General features: G+C 44.3%; 1 protein-coding gene across 1 annotated transcript; it reads right to left on the bottom strand.

The window, feature by feature from the left end:
* Window positions 1-1,346: 1,346 nt before the first annotated feature.
* STX12 (syntaxin 12) lies at window positions 1,347-15,178 on the bottom strand. The gene is made up of 9 exons (XM_038160929.1): window positions 14,997-15,178; window positions 11,493-11,562; window positions 9,650-9,749; window positions 7,831-7,968; window positions 6,841-6,884; window positions 4,900-5,005; window positions 4,391-4,463; window positions 4,137-4,219; window positions 1,347-2,794 (listed from the first exon to the last, which is right to left on the bottom strand). Exons 1-9 carry the CDS (start codon window positions 15,109-15,111, stop codon window positions 2,705-2,707), a joined length of 819 nt encoding a protein of 272 aa, XP_038016857.1. The 5' UTR covers window positions 15,112-15,178; the 3' UTR covers window positions 1,347-2,704.
* Window positions 15,179-16,656: the final 1,478 nt, after the last annotated feature.

Here is a 16,656-nt window from a genome sequence, read left to right as displayed (position 1 = left end):
GACCTTGTGGCTTTTCAAGCTCGGGAGCATCAGTCAGGCGTGGGGGTACCTGCTGCCGATTCCCCGAGTTCTGGGGCTCTGGCTGGGCCCTCGCAGGGGGCTCCCCTGCCCGGGACACCCTCCTAGAGCGGTCTTGTGTCAGGAAAGAGAGACCCACTGGATTTTTTGGGTCTTCAGGTTCTCGTTTATTGTTATCTAGAGTTTTGCACGCTGTCCACACCAGGCTCAGCACGCCGGAAAAGCACCGCAAAAATGGCCAACAGTCTCTGATTACAAGGTCTTTTAAATCTAAACTATCCAATTAAGAACTGACACCTGGATTATTTTCCCTTTTAACCCAAGAACTGATCCCACAGAGCCCCAATGCAGACTGTTCTGCCCAATTCCAAAATGCCACCCAAACCCATGGAGGAGGAAGAAGCAGCATGAAGAAGAAACCCAGGAACACCCTGTGCCCTCCATCTTGCTTCCATCCACAACATACTAAAAATCCCAAACCCTCAATTTCTCACCAAGTGATGCACCCACACTACTCTCTATAAGCTATTTCACACTTCTGTGGATTCCAGTCTGTCTTGAAGTCTAGGAAACCTTCTCCATGAATGAGGGTCACAGTCAGTGCTCCCCTGGGGTCAGGGCACCCCAGAGCAGACAGAGAAATACTCCCTGTGCCCTGGGCTTCCACAGTCAAGGGTGTTAAAAACACAAATTCTACTGCCATGAACAACAGGGTGCAGAGAGGAGAAAGGAGTCAAGCAGTAACAGAAACCCTGAGCTCAGCACCCTGTACCCTCAATTCCAGTTTCCAGAGGAATAAAAGAGGCTGGAAGGATGGAGCCTACAAATAATGCTCCCGTTTAGGTCTGGTGACCTAAACAAACAAACATTAGCTAAGTGCTTTTGTTTGTACATGGCAGTGTGACACCCAAAGGACTGTGCCTGGCAGCAGGCATGCACAAATCAATAGCTCCTACCACTTCCAAGGAACACTTTAAAAAAGGATCAGAACGCAAAGGTCCCTTGCTTTCAAGTCAGATTTTATCATCCAGGCTCCAAGTTCTGGCAACAGGCAAACAGTCAGAGCTGACCCAATGCTGCTCTGAGGCACAAGATTAATTTTTCTGGGATCAGCTATTGTACAGGACTCTGCACAGAAGTATTGTGTATGTCCTTGTGAAATGAATTTTGTGTTTTCAGGGAGTTTCATTCTGAAAAATCAGGGAGCACAGAACTAAAGCTGCAGGAAACACTACTGTGCTGATGTAAAGTCCTCTACTCTGCTTAGAGGGGGAACTGCAAACACACCTGTGGCAGTGTCTAAACTGCAAGAAAAATGAGCTCTGACAGAGGCTTTTAAAAGTGTTTATTGATGATTATTAGATGGAATGACGGCGCAATAGTGCAAACCACTGTGCAATTGGGAGAACACTCCCTTCCCAGCTTTCACGTTTACTTTATTATAGACGAGACATGGAAGAAGGATTAAATACAAAATGGGTCAGTATGCTGCTTTTACCACCCCCACTGGGCTTTGGACAGATTACTGTTCCCTCAGTGCACGTCAGTTCAGAGCTACATTGAAGTGGGGAGTGGCTGCTTGTTCTGCTCAACCCTAGGAGCTGGAACCAGCAATCCTTTTCATTTGCACACACATCCCCAGTCTGAAAATCCCAGCACTTCACTCAGCCAGTTTCTGCACTTTCTATTTCATAAAGAATTGAAAATACCGAATGTTCACAAGCCACACATATTATTAACTAGAACACCACAAGTGAGCTTCAAGAGCACTTCTTCAGAATCAAGATTTCTGCTAACACTCTTCACTAATCTTACTAGCTTGTAAACTTAGGTGCCCACTTCCTCATTTTTAAGTGTTTTTCCCCCTGGAAGCTTCTAAAAACAGTTGGGAGTGAGCAGCTAAACCTTTTATAATTAGTGCTTGAGTCAGCATTGGAAGAGATTTACTTGTCCACTAGCAAGTGACCAGCTAGTTTGTCTAAGGAGATTGCACTGTTAGATTCTAAGTCAAAGAACGTTCAGTCCTCAAGTGATGCATTTTGTGAAAAAACAACCCCAACCACACCCCAAAAAAAATTAAACTCACTGTTATGAGTCTCAAGGCTAAACTGACCAGCATGTAGAGGTTCAAATCATCATCCACACATACCCTCCTTGCCTCTCAAATCTGTGACAACATCCTTCATCCTTCAAGAGAATCTAGAACCACAGCCACTTGGAGACAATAAAACCATGGGGCAGATACTGGAGACTTTAGAAACTGCTGGATTTACATAATGTGACTTGGTGGTGGGCTGTCTTTGAATGTCATTCTCATTCCAGTCCAACAAAGTTACCTACACATACAAAAAGTTGAAGTTGTATGACTTGTCAAAAACAGGACATCTCCAATTATTGATCACACTTCAGCATACAGCTGGGACAGGGAAGAACACATTACAGAAAGCAAAACCACGAGATTTTAGTTACATAAAACAATATAATTTGTATATAAACTGATAAATACTGTCTCCATGGTTCACTAATTCCATATACTAGTTATCTGCACATTAGTTGCTAATATCTATTATTAGAAGTAGTTCCAACTTGTGCTCTCTCAGGGTGGTCAATTCATCTCCGAGACTAGTCAGCCTGTTTGCTCTGGCAGAAAAAATCTCAGCTGTGAGACTGGGTTCCACGGAAGATTTCATGTTGTCTTCCAGATAATGAGTCCTATGATTATACAGACCACAGCAAGGCCAAGAATCAGGATACAGATCTTCTTACGGGATTTCTTCTAATAAGAGAAGAGAAAAGAAGCCACTGACACCAGGAACACTTGAGGAAAAAAGCAATTCATGTGACTAACGTGGGTGAACAAGAGCACTTGGTACCCCCCCAGTTATGTGAGAGAAGGAACCAGTGTAGTCTGAACACTTTTACATGTTCCTTAAACTCCATGATTCAACAGGTGAATGTGTTTAATTTTAGGAGTGCAGTGGTCTAAGAGATGCAGTTAAGTCAAAATGTGACAGATTTTGCTTCTCTTAAGGAAAATACAAGCCTCAGAGAAGGCCAAACCTTTCTAGCCATTTAGGTTTTTCAGGTAATCCTAATCAAACTCCTAAGCAGTTCTCACAAACAATCTCCCCTTGGCCACTTGGGCTTGGTGTTGCATTTCTACAATTTAAATGATTTCATGAACAGTTACTGAACTTGGATTTTACAGCTTTGCTCACTTTATTCATCACAGGAAACTACAGTCCATCCATATACACCAAATATTTTTAACTTGGCATCTAAAGATTTGAGGGTAGTTATATATAACCACTTCTTTCTCCATCCAATTAAAAAAAAAAAAACACATGCAAAACATGTCCAACAGCTCCCAAGCTTAGATTTACAAGTACCTAAGAACTTTGGCAAGGAAGCCATGGAGGGAGAGAATTCTACTACCAGATGGTAAAACCAACATTGGAGTTTTATTGCCCTCCAGTACCTCCCACTTAACAGCTTGGAAGAGTCCAGTATTTTCTGTGTGAGTCCCAGCAGCAATGGGACTAAAGCAGAACCCTTACCCCTTCACAGAAGCTGGATTTACAGGAACAAGAATGATGAAAGGAACCTGCAGAAAACACTGGTACCATACAGCAGTGAGAGCCACTGCAGAGATTTGATGGGACAGGGAGCACAGACTATGGGGTAGAAACTCAGCAGCTGGACAGGAGTGGTGCAAATCCTGGTCACCAGAGTGCCCAGACCTGTGTCTGGGCATAAATTTTTGCATGTCAGGGTCCTGGCTGATATGTTTACAAGTTGGATACAGCATCAGAATTTGTTCTTGTTTCTTCTACTAACTCCTAACAACAACAAAGACAGATAAACACTTAGGCTTGCAGAGTGTGAAGTGCCAGACACTATTTCTACTCTTCTACTCTAAAGCAGAAGGTGAATTTCAATACCATGTTTTTGACTCAAGTGCTTTATATACTCCTTGCAGGCAATTTTGAATGAGTGCCAGCTTGCAGGAGCTGGTTTTAATAACTAGGCTGGTGTGCTGCAGTCCTCAGTGTCTTGCTCTGCCTGTTTCATTAGTGCTCAACCATACACTAACAACCAAACAAGCACACAGAATTTACCTGATAATAGGCAGCTCTCTGTAACTGCTCACTGGCTCTTTCCACATGGACTTCTGCACTTTCCACATTTGCCTCTATGCTATCTATGGAAAAAACCAGGAGAATTCATTACAAAATATTTCAGAGCTTCAGTGTTTAAAAATTATAGCTAGAAATACAAAACTTTTAATGCAAAGTACTGAAAGATTTAATCCATGTAACTGGCAAAACATGTAACTAAATCAAGAAAAAACTTATCAGCCAAATGCACTTACCAATCATATCTCCTTGGTCATGAATCATCATGGCTAAATCCTTAAATATCTGATTGACATCCAAAATGTCTGCCTGAAGACAACAGTTTAACAAGTTACAATGAACACGGGGTACAACATGTTCTAATCCTCACTCTCAGTACCTCTTCTGACCATCACTGAAAGGGTCAGAATAGGCACCAGCACTCACTGACTGAGGTGACCTGATGTTACCACCTGTGCAAGCTGGGATTAGCATGGGAGCCTACAATGCTCCAGCTACTGAATATTTGTTTCATCACGCCAGCAATTAGCACAGCATGAGCACTGTAACGTGAGCTGCTCCTGCCGTGTGTGAAGGATCACCAATGAGAGAAAATATGCCTCCTTCAGATTATCTTGGCATCAGTCCTGTCTAGGAGGAACTCTATTCCTCCACCATCAGCTCTCCTCAGCCCATCCCATTAATTAACACTGCATCCTTTGATTTATCTCCCAGTGCTGTTAACTGTGCAGCATTGACTGGTCACCTCTAATTGCCTGATTGCAGTTTCTCTTTCTTTAATGAGTTCAAGGTCCTGTTCAGTTATTGCCACATCTTCTTCCTGAGATTGCATCTGATTCCAATCTTCACCACTGGAAAGAGAGGGAAAGTCAGTGTCTCTCTGAGCACAGGTACTTCCATGCTGCATTTTATGGCAAAATGAGTTAAAGTTGAAGAGTTTCCTACAGAACAACCCCCAGGTTCTTGGCCCTGTCACTGTGTACAAGGACAGGACCAATTTGTGACAACAGTCACAAACTGGGACAATTGAAAAAGGGACAGATCAGGCAGTGTGAAGGCACTGGAAAGCAGTTACATGCACAGCACACTTTGTTCTAGAATATAAGAGTTATCTACAGCATTTTAGGAGAAATTGCCCATTTCAGTTCTGCTTTTTCAAAAAAATACTTGTACCTTCCCTGCTTCTTACCATCTCTCCAAAAGGGAGAAATCAGGGTGAAAGTTCTGATAGCAGCCTGCAAGCACATTAACAGAACAGAAGAACCCCTGAAAAAGCACCTGGATTCAAAGACTCTTGCCCATCTGGCATTTGGAGATAAGACTCAAATGTTTTAGTATTTTAATTCATTAGTCTAGTAGGAACTTTGAATTAAATGACACACCAAAAGAGATATTAAAACTCAAGTAACTCTGCATCCCAGTCTACCTCTCTCCTGATGAGCTGGTTCTTCACAACTGCTGCAGAAGTTACATCAATTAGAGTGGAGCCAGCATCTATAATACAAAGCCACCTCTATGTTCAGCTTAGAATGTTCTTCCAGGGCAACATCTCCATCTTTTCAATAGAGAAGTGTGCCACAAAACATTGTATCAGTCCAGTGTTTGGTACAACACTAAACAGTAAGTTTTAATAGCACCTAATTAATAGGTGCTTAATAGCACCTAAAGAAATTAAAATAAACTACATGAATAGGTCAGACACAGCTGATTCCAGTAATTCAGCTCTGAGATGACCACAGGGTTTGCAGATCTCAAAAGCAGAAGTTTCTGACACAGAGCACACAAGAACAGCTCTGACTGTGGAATAGCTGCTGTGTGCCATCATCTCTTATCTCTGGGTCCCACTTTGTGTGCAAGGCCTTCAAACCCACCCCGGCACCTGCATAACTGAACACCTGGGGTTTCAGCCCTGGCTCAGAGGGAAAGCCCAGGGCTAACAAAGGGACACACACCAAGCAGCTGAGCAGATGAAGGGCAGTTTGCAGAGGGAGGATGAGACAGGTAAGCAAGGTCTCTTGATTCAGAAAGTAAAGGATTTACACAGACAGGGCCAACAGATTTCAGCCCAGTTGACACATTAATCACAGATACTTCTGGAGGGGCTCAGGCTCTCTTTACACACTGCAGAGTTGATGTAAGGTTTTACAAAGCCATCTACCACACAGGCACACTGTTACTGCAGAAGCAGTACAACTGTCTGACAGGTGACAGTAACGCTGTCTTGTGCACATTCCAGGATTAGATTGCCAGTGCACAATGTCCAGGACTTCTGAATTTTAGGCAGCCTCATCTGCTATTCTGCTGTAGCTCCAACTGGGCTGCTAGAGAACATCCAAACCCATGATATAAATATGCAGCTCTCTGTGGAAAGAGTCACAGTGAGTGAAATCCTGTCTGGTAATCTTGTGTTTGCAGGCCAGAACACCATGAGCTCCAGCTGCCACATCCTAAGGGCACCACTATTCCCCTCAGGGTAGTAATCACACAATCTGTATTTAAGGAGGATAAAATACTGTCATATGCAGCTTTTTGCACAGTAGATTACATGTGCTGTAATAGCTGCTTTTCAACACTTTTTGCTTTGCATTCAGCCAGCAGAACCTGGCCCAAGTTACAGCAACATATCACACCATAAAAACTTTAGTTATATGTAGTGAAAAACCTCAAGAGTACAAGAAGATATTACCTATCAAAGGAAACAAGCTGTTCTTCTCTGAACCGCTCATCAGCCTGGAAGAGATAAATGAGTCACCACTCTCACACACTACCAGGACCATGCACAAAACCACCAGCAGCATCTTGAAGACCAAAGCACATACTGTCCAGAGAGTTCTTGGAGAATGCCACTGCAGCCCCCAAATTTAACTCAGGTTAGGTAAGATTAGTTTTAGCTTCATCTTTAGATTTAATTTTTAGATTCAGATTGTCTCTGCAAATCAGAGGCAACCGAATGATCAAAAGCAGCCAGTCCATGTTCTTGGATCAGCTGTCAATGTTTGTAACCTCCTTTCCCAACATGAAACAAAAATTTAAGAGCATAATTCAATGGATAAATGTGTTCCCTTGCAGAAATTAAGAATGCATACCTAGCAGAAAGCCCTGGGGCAAGAGGAGAGAAATGCTTTCATTGGCCATTTTATTATGAATTCTTAGGAGCCACAGGGGTTTGTCAAAACCTACCAGTGAACATACATTGGAGATATTAGCGGGACAGAAATTATAGAGAATATAAAGCAACAATAGCAATTATAAGCAATTATAAAGAACATAAAGCAACACAGTGTGAGATTTGAGATATAATTTAAGGTGTGGTAAGCTTCATTCTGAAGTCAGGTAAGCTTCATTCTGTCAGCCCCATGCTTAAATTTTATAGCACAGGGCTGACATGAAGTGAGAGCAGCCTGCAATACTTTGCTCTTCACTATGCTTTGACTCCCCATCTCATCTTCTGCAACATTTGCAACTACCAGGATTCCTTCCCTCCTCTACACTGATACTGAGCACACTGAAACAAGAAATTATTTCCAACATCTGGAATGGAAAACGACTGCACCAAGGCCTCAGCTTCACTCAGTAAGGTGTCAGTAAACAGGCATGAAGTTGGAAGGCAAGTACAAGATCTCTCAGAAGACTCACAGTTCACTGTTATCACTCCAAAATTCCCATAAATACTTACAGAAATACGAGAGCCAGCTCTTGCCCTTGCTACAGTCTCTTTTTCCTTCTCTGACACTCGCCTCTGTACTGCCTGGAAATTGTTTAAGGCTGTGGAGAAGTCATTCATTAATCGTTCTTTCTGAAGCCTCTGTTGGCGCTGAGGAATCGAAACACAAACAAGAGTTTAGACATTCCCATTCGTTACAAAGTGACTGCCAGACTCTTAAAAACCATCATAACAACAACAATCAACTGGCATTCAGTGATCTTTTGGTGCCAGTGGTCAGAACAAAAAGCCCACCATGTTTTAATTCCTTACACCAATGCTCCATGCCAACATTACTTTTATTCTAATTACATTCCAGTAATTCACCACATTTAGCTACATACCTTTCAGTTACCTACAATGCCTTTTCTCTCCATTCCTTCACTTAGCAAACCTCACAGTACTTAACAAAATACACACAAATTCACACTTAAATCACAAAAACAGGAAGCCCCACACTTCCAGAACTAATGATAACAGCCACTGTCCCAGTCTCCTAAGCTGTGTCTCCCAACCATGGCACACAAGCCTGTTGTTTTTAGATCAGATAACATCCTTAGTCCTGATAACCATTTCAGTTTATCTTTTCTTCAAATGCATTAGTTACAATAATCCTTTCCATCCTCATTTCACAATGTCAATTTATTTAGCCTCCACAGGACATCTCCTTTGAGAGCTGTGACATACCAGCAATGGGAAATAAGAAATTATGGACAAGCTTGTCCCAAGGACAACATTACGTCAGTTTTTATGTTTTCTGATTGAGAGATTTGCAACAGCTGGCTCAAATGGTGGGATTTCCAGGACTGCAATCCTGCAATGAGCTTGTACCAATTCAACAATCATTTCAAGGAAAAAAAAACATTTTCAATTATATTTTTTCTATAACAAGCCACTACAGCAGCCTTATAATACATTGAGGCTTCCATCTGAACTCTCTGGAAGCAACAACCCTTCTTCCAGAGCAGGTCCTCAGCATGCTGAGTCCAGCTCCTGCAGATTTTGACTGAATTTTCCCTGGGCTGCATTCAGTGAGATGCACATGACAGGATTTTGTTCATCACAGAAGATTAACTGAAAAATATTTGCTGAACAAACCAGCAAAGCAGGGCCATGCTTCCAACTGGCACATAAACCTTCAATACAGAATGAGACCAAGACAACATCTGCTGACCCACGTCCCCAGATCATCCCACTACAGCACCCCAAAAGCAGGCAGTGGTGAATTGACACTAGCAGCAGAGGATGTCCCTTCCCTTTCCCACAGGGAGCAGGAACTACGATTTGGTAAGAGAAAATCATGTTCTTCACCTCATCATATTTTGCTTTTCTCAAATATAAGCACAATGAGTCAGCTTCTCCCCCTCCACCACTAATAAATCACGTGCAAGGGAAAGCTTGCTGGCATGCTCACATTTCATACTGATAGGCATTTTGCTCTGAATTCTTCTCCTAAAACACAACCTTGCACCACCAGGCACTTTGTAAACAAGATTATTTTTCAGAAATTTACTCGGAAAACCAGAATTGCATACTGAGTTCTTCCCAAACATTTAGGGCCTCTTATTCTCATGTGGGGAAATTTTATACCTATTTGCTCCTGGGAAACATGGTTTTCCCAGTGTCATATAAGCAGCCAGCTTAATGAGTTTCTCTATTTCACCATCATCCTTCATTGCAAAAAGCTGCTGTCTCTTCAGCTGTGCCAGTTCAGGCTTTGTGACGTTGTGGTCTACCCCAGTTTCATTAAATGAGTGATCTAGAAATATGTCCAGAAATTCTGCCTGCCTACCTGCTCAGAAGCAGACAGGGGAAGGGGCAGAGAGCCCAGCTCCTTCAGATATTCATTGGTCTCTTTGGCGAGGCGGTTTGCAGAGTGCTGCAGCTGTTGTCTGAAACACAAGTTCAAAAGCAGTTACACAAGATCTACCTAAAAAGCAGCCACTGAACATTTAACAGGCAGAATGGTGACTAAATAGGGGTCCTGAGATCACACAGCTTTACAGTAGGTTTTTTTCAACCTAAAGGATCACAGACATACTTTTTTTTTAACATCAACTTGGCTCTGGACTACATTTTTAGAAAAAAGATTCAAATTTCTTTGCTCCCTACTAACTAGTATAATTCAGTAGCTTAAAAAATATCTTTCTCCAATGGCATAAGACAGAAACTACTTTATTCAGAGAACATAATCCCTCTTTTAGGGTGAATTCCTTGTGGTACTAATTAGTAACTAAGTCTTCACTTGACAACCACCAATTCCATTGATTAAATGTACATTTGATAAAAGCACAGGGACTCTGATATTAAACTCTTCATTTTTGTGAAATACAGTGATTAGAAAGAAGAACAATCCAGCTTCAGGAATTGCAAGGCTTTTCCCTTAAGCCTTTATGTTTTCCAACAACATTGCAATATGCAGCTATTACTGTGAAGAATCTAGTGTAATTATATAAATCCTATACTGTAAACTAGGAAGAAAAAAATACTGTAAACCAGAAGCAATTTCTTTTGCATTCAACAGGTACAAGATGCTTAAGTGAAAGTTTCTTGGCCCAATGGACACACAAACCAGGACATTCAGGCTCCATTATTGTATAAGCTGTACATTTAAACCAAAAACACCATCCATGCATTTTGACAAGTTGGTATGGCAGCTGACAATTTGTGGGGGGCAGCCACTCTCACCCCAAAGAGGAGAGATTATGCAGTGACGTTAAATGGGAAGGCATTCGTTTGGTCACCAGTGATTAATTCTTTAATCTACTGATTAAATAGAGATTGAGTCAACTGAGCAGCTCAAGGAAACAAATCCCTTTCTCTCCCAGTTGGACTCTGATCTCATCCTTCAGATGTGGTACATGTATCTTTCACCACAAGCCATAAACTTATCCAAAAATCGCTATTATAAAAACCAGGATAATTGTGCTTTCAGAGATTCAAGGTACTGTCACGTAGAAGAATGTACTTTTAAGTTTCCTTTGATTCCCTAAGAAATTCTTCCTTCCATAATGTGCTATTTATGTTCCACGAGCATAGACACAGAGAGCCCCTGTACAGTCTTTCCAGGGGTCAGTTTGAATTACAGCTGTTTAAATGTCTTCTACATTGTCCCCCACTGGCAAATTATTCTTCTGAAAGGACACAGGACATTTTGTCTGCCATATACAATAGCTAATCTTTCTACTGACTAAATCCATCTGTACTACAAGCTACTTTTTCTCCAGTTAGGGGGCTCCCTGACTGTTTTTCCTTACTGGTGTCATGTGAGCACCAAATACCTGGTATGGCATTCATTTCTGCTGAACCATGAGTGAAGCTAGTATGACTGCTCCTCAGAGCACAGCTGATGCTAATGCATGGCTGAGGTACTACTACTTTTAAAATAAAATATTTAAAAATTATATAGAAGAACAATATAAGAATAACTGTTCCCACCCAGCAGTTTTGAATGGCTTCTCCAGAGTCCTGCAGAAACACCTTAATTTGTCCACTAAACTACTTAATGCAACTAGTAATTCTGGGTTTGCAGGACTGTATTAAATTTATCTAATAAAGCATCTCCCCACTATCCCTAAGACCACAGACAGAAATGAAAGAACATCTATATCAATGCTTGCTCATTTAATACTCACAAATTTTCCTGAAGCTTGCTGGAATCCTGCTTGGTTCCCAGCTGGCTCATTAAATTCTTTATTTGAGCAGCTGAAGATAAAGAGATCACAAGAGTAGGTAAGACAAGCTGAACCATTTTATTCCTTCTTGAATGTATTCTTTTAGCTTTCCCCAAAAGAAAGCTAAAAGCTAAATGTATTTCAATATCTGACTGAACCTAGTAAGGCAACACTTAATTCTTTGATTTAAATATACACAAGTATCTTATGGGGGATGGCAAGAGGATGGGGCCAGACTCCTCTCCCTGGTGCCCAGAGACAGGACACAGGACAACAGCCACAACTGAAACACAGCAAGTTCCATCTAAATATGATGAAAAATTCATTTGCTGAGAGGGTGACAGAGTCCTGGAACAGGCTGCTCACAGAAGCTGTGGATTCTCCTTCCCTGGAGATATTCAAAGCCTGCCTGGATGCCCTCCTGCACATCCTGCTCAGGGGAGCCTGCTTTAGCAGGGGCTGGGCCAGATGAACTCCAGGGGTCCCTTCCAAACCCAACAGCTCTGGGATGCTGTGAAATGCAAAGTGCATTTTAAATATCCTCACCTGTACACGACCCAGCCTAACAAACTAACTTTCAGACAAGAAAGTGACAGTGAGGCACAGATACCCTCAAGAGAAGTCAGTGGAGCTGAGAGCTTGTGCACTCCTTCTCCTCAAGCTTTTCAGCCCAACTAACAGAGCTGTTTCTACCAGCCTTGCTATTTCAGTATTTTGGGCTATCACTGCTGCAGAAAACCTTCATTATGCCGTGTTGCCATTTTAATTTTTTTTTAAGTTACTTCAACTATTAGTGCTGTCAAAAAAAAAAAAAAAAAAAAAAAGAAAAAGAAAATGCTGAGTGTTGCTATTAGTTTCAAAACTCCCAGACCTGAACTTTCCTACTCACGACAGCCCAAAGCTTTCACAATACTGGCACAAACAATCTTTCAAGAACAGATAGCAATGTGCACCTCACAGTTTGTCTTTGTCAATTTGAGATCATGTTGTAGCTAGCACAGAGAAGTATTTTAGATCTCCTTCTCCCTCATCTCTGATGTTTTCCCACTATTTTCTTTGTGTAGGCACTCATGATCACGAAACCACACAATGAATCACATCAAACCATTAACCTACCTGAAAAGCAAGTACATTTTCTCTCCCCAGTCCCTCGACCTTAGAATTCTTTTCTGACAGATCAAGAAGCTGATCCACTATATTCTGCAGCAGCACAGATTTTATCATTACTGAAGTGCTGGGCTCAGCAGTACAAAGATTGATCGTCCCAAATCAATCATGAAATCCAAGCTATCTCATCATGCAGTGAGAGGCAAGACCAAGGAGGATCACCTTAATCCAGTTCCACAGGCAACTGAATTGAACTGAATTATCTCATGATTTTATCAAGAGTTTCTTCCAATGCAGAGACGTCCTCCTGTGTAATTCCTGCTTTCAGCCTGGAGTCTCTGCAGTTCACTAAATGTGTTGCTGGAGAAGCATCAGATCCCTACAATGGCCACTTCTTTTAAAGGGCTTACAACAAGGGCAGCTCAACTAAATGCATATTGCAATATGAGTTAATCAGTAATTAGACAGTAATTAGCTTTTACATCCACCAAGTGTATTCTCACCTAGAATTTCAGACTTCTATTAGGTTATACAGTGAGGAGATGGTTGGCATCTCCTCATGTACTGAGCTTGGCTTCCAGCAAGCAAGTCTGCACATATTTCACAGCTCTGTCAGACACAGGAAGGTCAGAAAAGCTGGTGACAAATGGCACAAGGACTGCACTCTGAGGACTTGGCAAACAGCATTTGTGCCATAATGTCCAGACATTCAGTGACTTATTTCTCTCTGCATGGGGAGATTCCTGCACAGCTCCATTTCCAGGCCAGGCAATGTCTGTCCTGCCCTGAGCCGGGTTCAGCAGTTCGTTTTGCTTAGTTTATCTCAGCCAACAGCAACACACACAGCCTGCACAAAATGAGAATAAAGTGTCTAGGAAATGAAAGGATGAGGCTGGAGCTCTTTATCCTTTGGATAGTGTGTATGCACCAACACACAGAGCCCCTCACTCAACAGCTTTCCATCTCCAGGCCCTTTTAATTTCAGGCTGTAGTGCCTTCCACATACTCACTATCTGACAGCTAAGACAATCTCTCCTGTAGCTGCAGGTCTGCAACACTTCTGCCAGCTCAGGCCACCAGTTTTCTGTACATTTTGTGTGAAATCGTCACTCCACAGACTCCCCAAAGAAGTGAATAATACTCAGCTGTGCCTGAGTATTATAATAATTATAATATTATAATATATAAGATATATATTATATAATATTATAATAATACTCATACTGCTTGCCTGCTCTCTCCCTTATGGGAGAAGAAGAAATGAGGACAGCTTTAAGGCTTCAATATATCTTCTTCTCTTGGCTTGAATGGAAAGCTTTTATATAGTGTGTAATAAAGTTAACTACTGTAACATTAAGTCAGATGTTCTGTGTGTTCCCACCCACCTCAATAAAACTGTAGGGCTAATTGTTTAACTTGAGATAGCAGTGCATGGAGATAGGATGGCTGCAGGTCATGAGACAGCAGGAGCCTGTCCTATGAGAGAGAGAAGCTGAGCTGCTTAGAACAGGAGGCTCAAAGAAATCCCGTGGAAGGAAGGAAGAAATGAGTGTAAAAGAAAAAAATAAAAACAGGAAAAAAGGGAAAAAACCTCAACAGGCCATTCTATTTGGCAAACTTTGAAACAATTCAGCCATATCTACATGACTGAGCAAAGCATTTTCAGTAACATAAATAGCTTGGTATCATCAGAGAAGTCACGAGCTTTCAGAGGAACCAACATGTTCAACTGATCTAGCAGGGGTACTTGAACAATTAATGTCTTTTTTAGCAAAGCCTGTATCCTTGGGAAGGATTATATCAAAGACTCTCCTGGATGTGACTGCTTCAAGGAGCAGCAATTCAGCGATCAATACTGAGATTTCTACGATGTTCATACAATACCGGTAACTTTCTCTAATGACGAGAAAGTGCAACACCGTGTCCTTAGGGACATCCTGCCCGGGAGCAGGACACTGCCAGCACAGCGAGGGGGAAGCCGCACGTTCCCACGCCCATTCGGGATCCCTGGGACAGCAGCTGCTCCCAAGCCCGGTGACACCCCGGGCTCCTGCCGCCCCCAGAGCCCCTCACTGAGGGCACCCGATGCCAGCGAGCGGCCGGACTGCCCGAGGTGCCAGCGCAGTGCCTTGGGGGAAGGGGAGGCTCGGTGACAGGGACAGACTCTCACCGAGAGCGCCCGCAGCGCTCACCCCGCCCGGCAGCCGGGCTGGGCATCACCGCGCCCGGTGCCCGCCGTGTGCCCGGCCCGGGCAGCCCTGCCCGGCCCCGCTCCGGGAGGCTCTGCCCGCCCCGGTCCCACCGCACCCTCGCGCTGCCGGGCCGGGCCGCCCCGCCCCTCCCCGGCCGCGCACTCACTGTACTGCGCAATGCGCTGCACGTTGCCGCTGCATGTCTGGATGATGCCGCCGAAGTCCCGGGGCGGCGGCGGCGGCGCCCCGGGGCCGCGCGGGTCCAGCGGCCCGTACGACATGGCCGGGCCGGAGCGAGCGCGGGCCCCGCTGACAGCGCCCGCCCGCCCCGCGCCTGCGCGGCCGCCGCGCCTGCGCGCTGGGGGCGGGCTGGGAGCGCGGGAGGCGTGAGGGGAGAGAGGAGCGGCGTGAGGGGCGGCGGAGGGTGGCGGCACACCTGGAGCGCCATCCAGCCCCACCGTCCGCCCAGCACTGCCACTGTAACCCCTCGACCACTGAAACATCACCCAGCGCCGCATCCTGCCCGACGCCTCTTGAACACCTCCAGGAGTGGTGACTGCACCATCTCCCTAGGCAGCCCCTTCCAATGCCTGACAGAAGGGTTTTTCTAATATCTCATGTGAATCTCCACTGTCTCTGCTCAAGGACATTTCCTCCTGTCCTCACACTACAGGCACAAGAGACCAATACCCACCTCACTACAACATCTTCTTGGGGACTTGTAGAGAGCGATGCGATCCCCCCGAGCCTCCTCAAGACGAAGCAAACCCACTTCTTCATAAGACAGGTTTTTCTAGAACCTTCACAAGCCTTGTTGCCCTTCTCTGGACACGCTGCAGCACCTAAATGTCCTTTTTGGAGTGAGGGGCCCAGAACTGTAGGCAGTGCTTGCAGTGTGGCCTCACCAAGGCTGAGTGCAGGCGCCCGGCCTGGCCCCTGCCAGGGCCACCTGCGTTGGAGGTAGTGGCAGGCTGGGTGTGGGAGACATCCTGTGCTGTGCGGGATTTTAGGAGGTGGCAGCCTACTTGGGGCACAGCCCCTGGACATGAACACCGGCCCTTTTCCCTGTGAAACAAAACTCACCAGCCCAGGTTCCTGATGTCAGTTTGCAGGAGGTGCTTGGCACTGTCAGTGCAGCCCGAGTTGGCGGTGGTGGCAGGTTGGGTCTGGGAAGCATCCTGTGCAATGCAGAATTTCAGCAGGCAGCCGGCCACTCAGGGCAACAGGCCTCTGAACACCAACGCCGGCCCTTTTCCCTGTGAAACAAAACTCACCAGCCCAGGTTCCTGATGTCAGTTTGCAGGAGGTGCTTGGCACTGCCTGGACAGCCTGACTTGGAGGTAGTGGCAGGTTGGGTCTGGAAGACATCCTGCGCTGTGCGGGATTTTAGGAGGGGGCAGCCCAGCAGAGGCACTTCTCCACCCTGCTGGGTTCTTGATCCAGGAGCCCTGCCAGGGTGAGCGCTGCCGTGACAGCCTGGCCTGAGGTGAGGAAGAGCCATGTTTCCAACACCGAGCAATTCCACCAGCAATAATGCAAATGCTCGCAAATCAAGAGTAAAGGAATTTAAGAGAAGATCCCTTTCTGCTCCCTAGTGCAGGAGTTGTAGTATTTTAAGGAAAGTACACCCAGTCTATGAGTAGAACAATACTGGGGTCATGCCCTATAAGATCTTAAGAAGTCAGTGTATGTGTGTGTAAAATAAGAGTGTAAATATTTCTTTAAGAAATGCTTGGTACAAAAAAATTTCTGATTTCAGAAGCATCCATACCAGGTCAAAATGATGGTAAATATGGAGCAGGGTGGTGGATGAAACTTGTGTAACA

Source organism: Motacilla alba, chromosome 23, assembly GCF_015832195.1.
Source record: "Motacilla alba alba isolate MOTALB_02 chromosome 23, Motacilla_alba_V1.0_pri, whole genome shotgun sequence".
Lineage (NCBI taxonomy): Eukaryota > Metazoa > Chordata > Aves > Passeriformes > Motacillidae > Motacilla > Motacilla alba.
The sequence above is the reverse complement of the archived record's forward strand: the minus strand, read 5'-3'. Positions and strand labels throughout refer to the sequence as shown.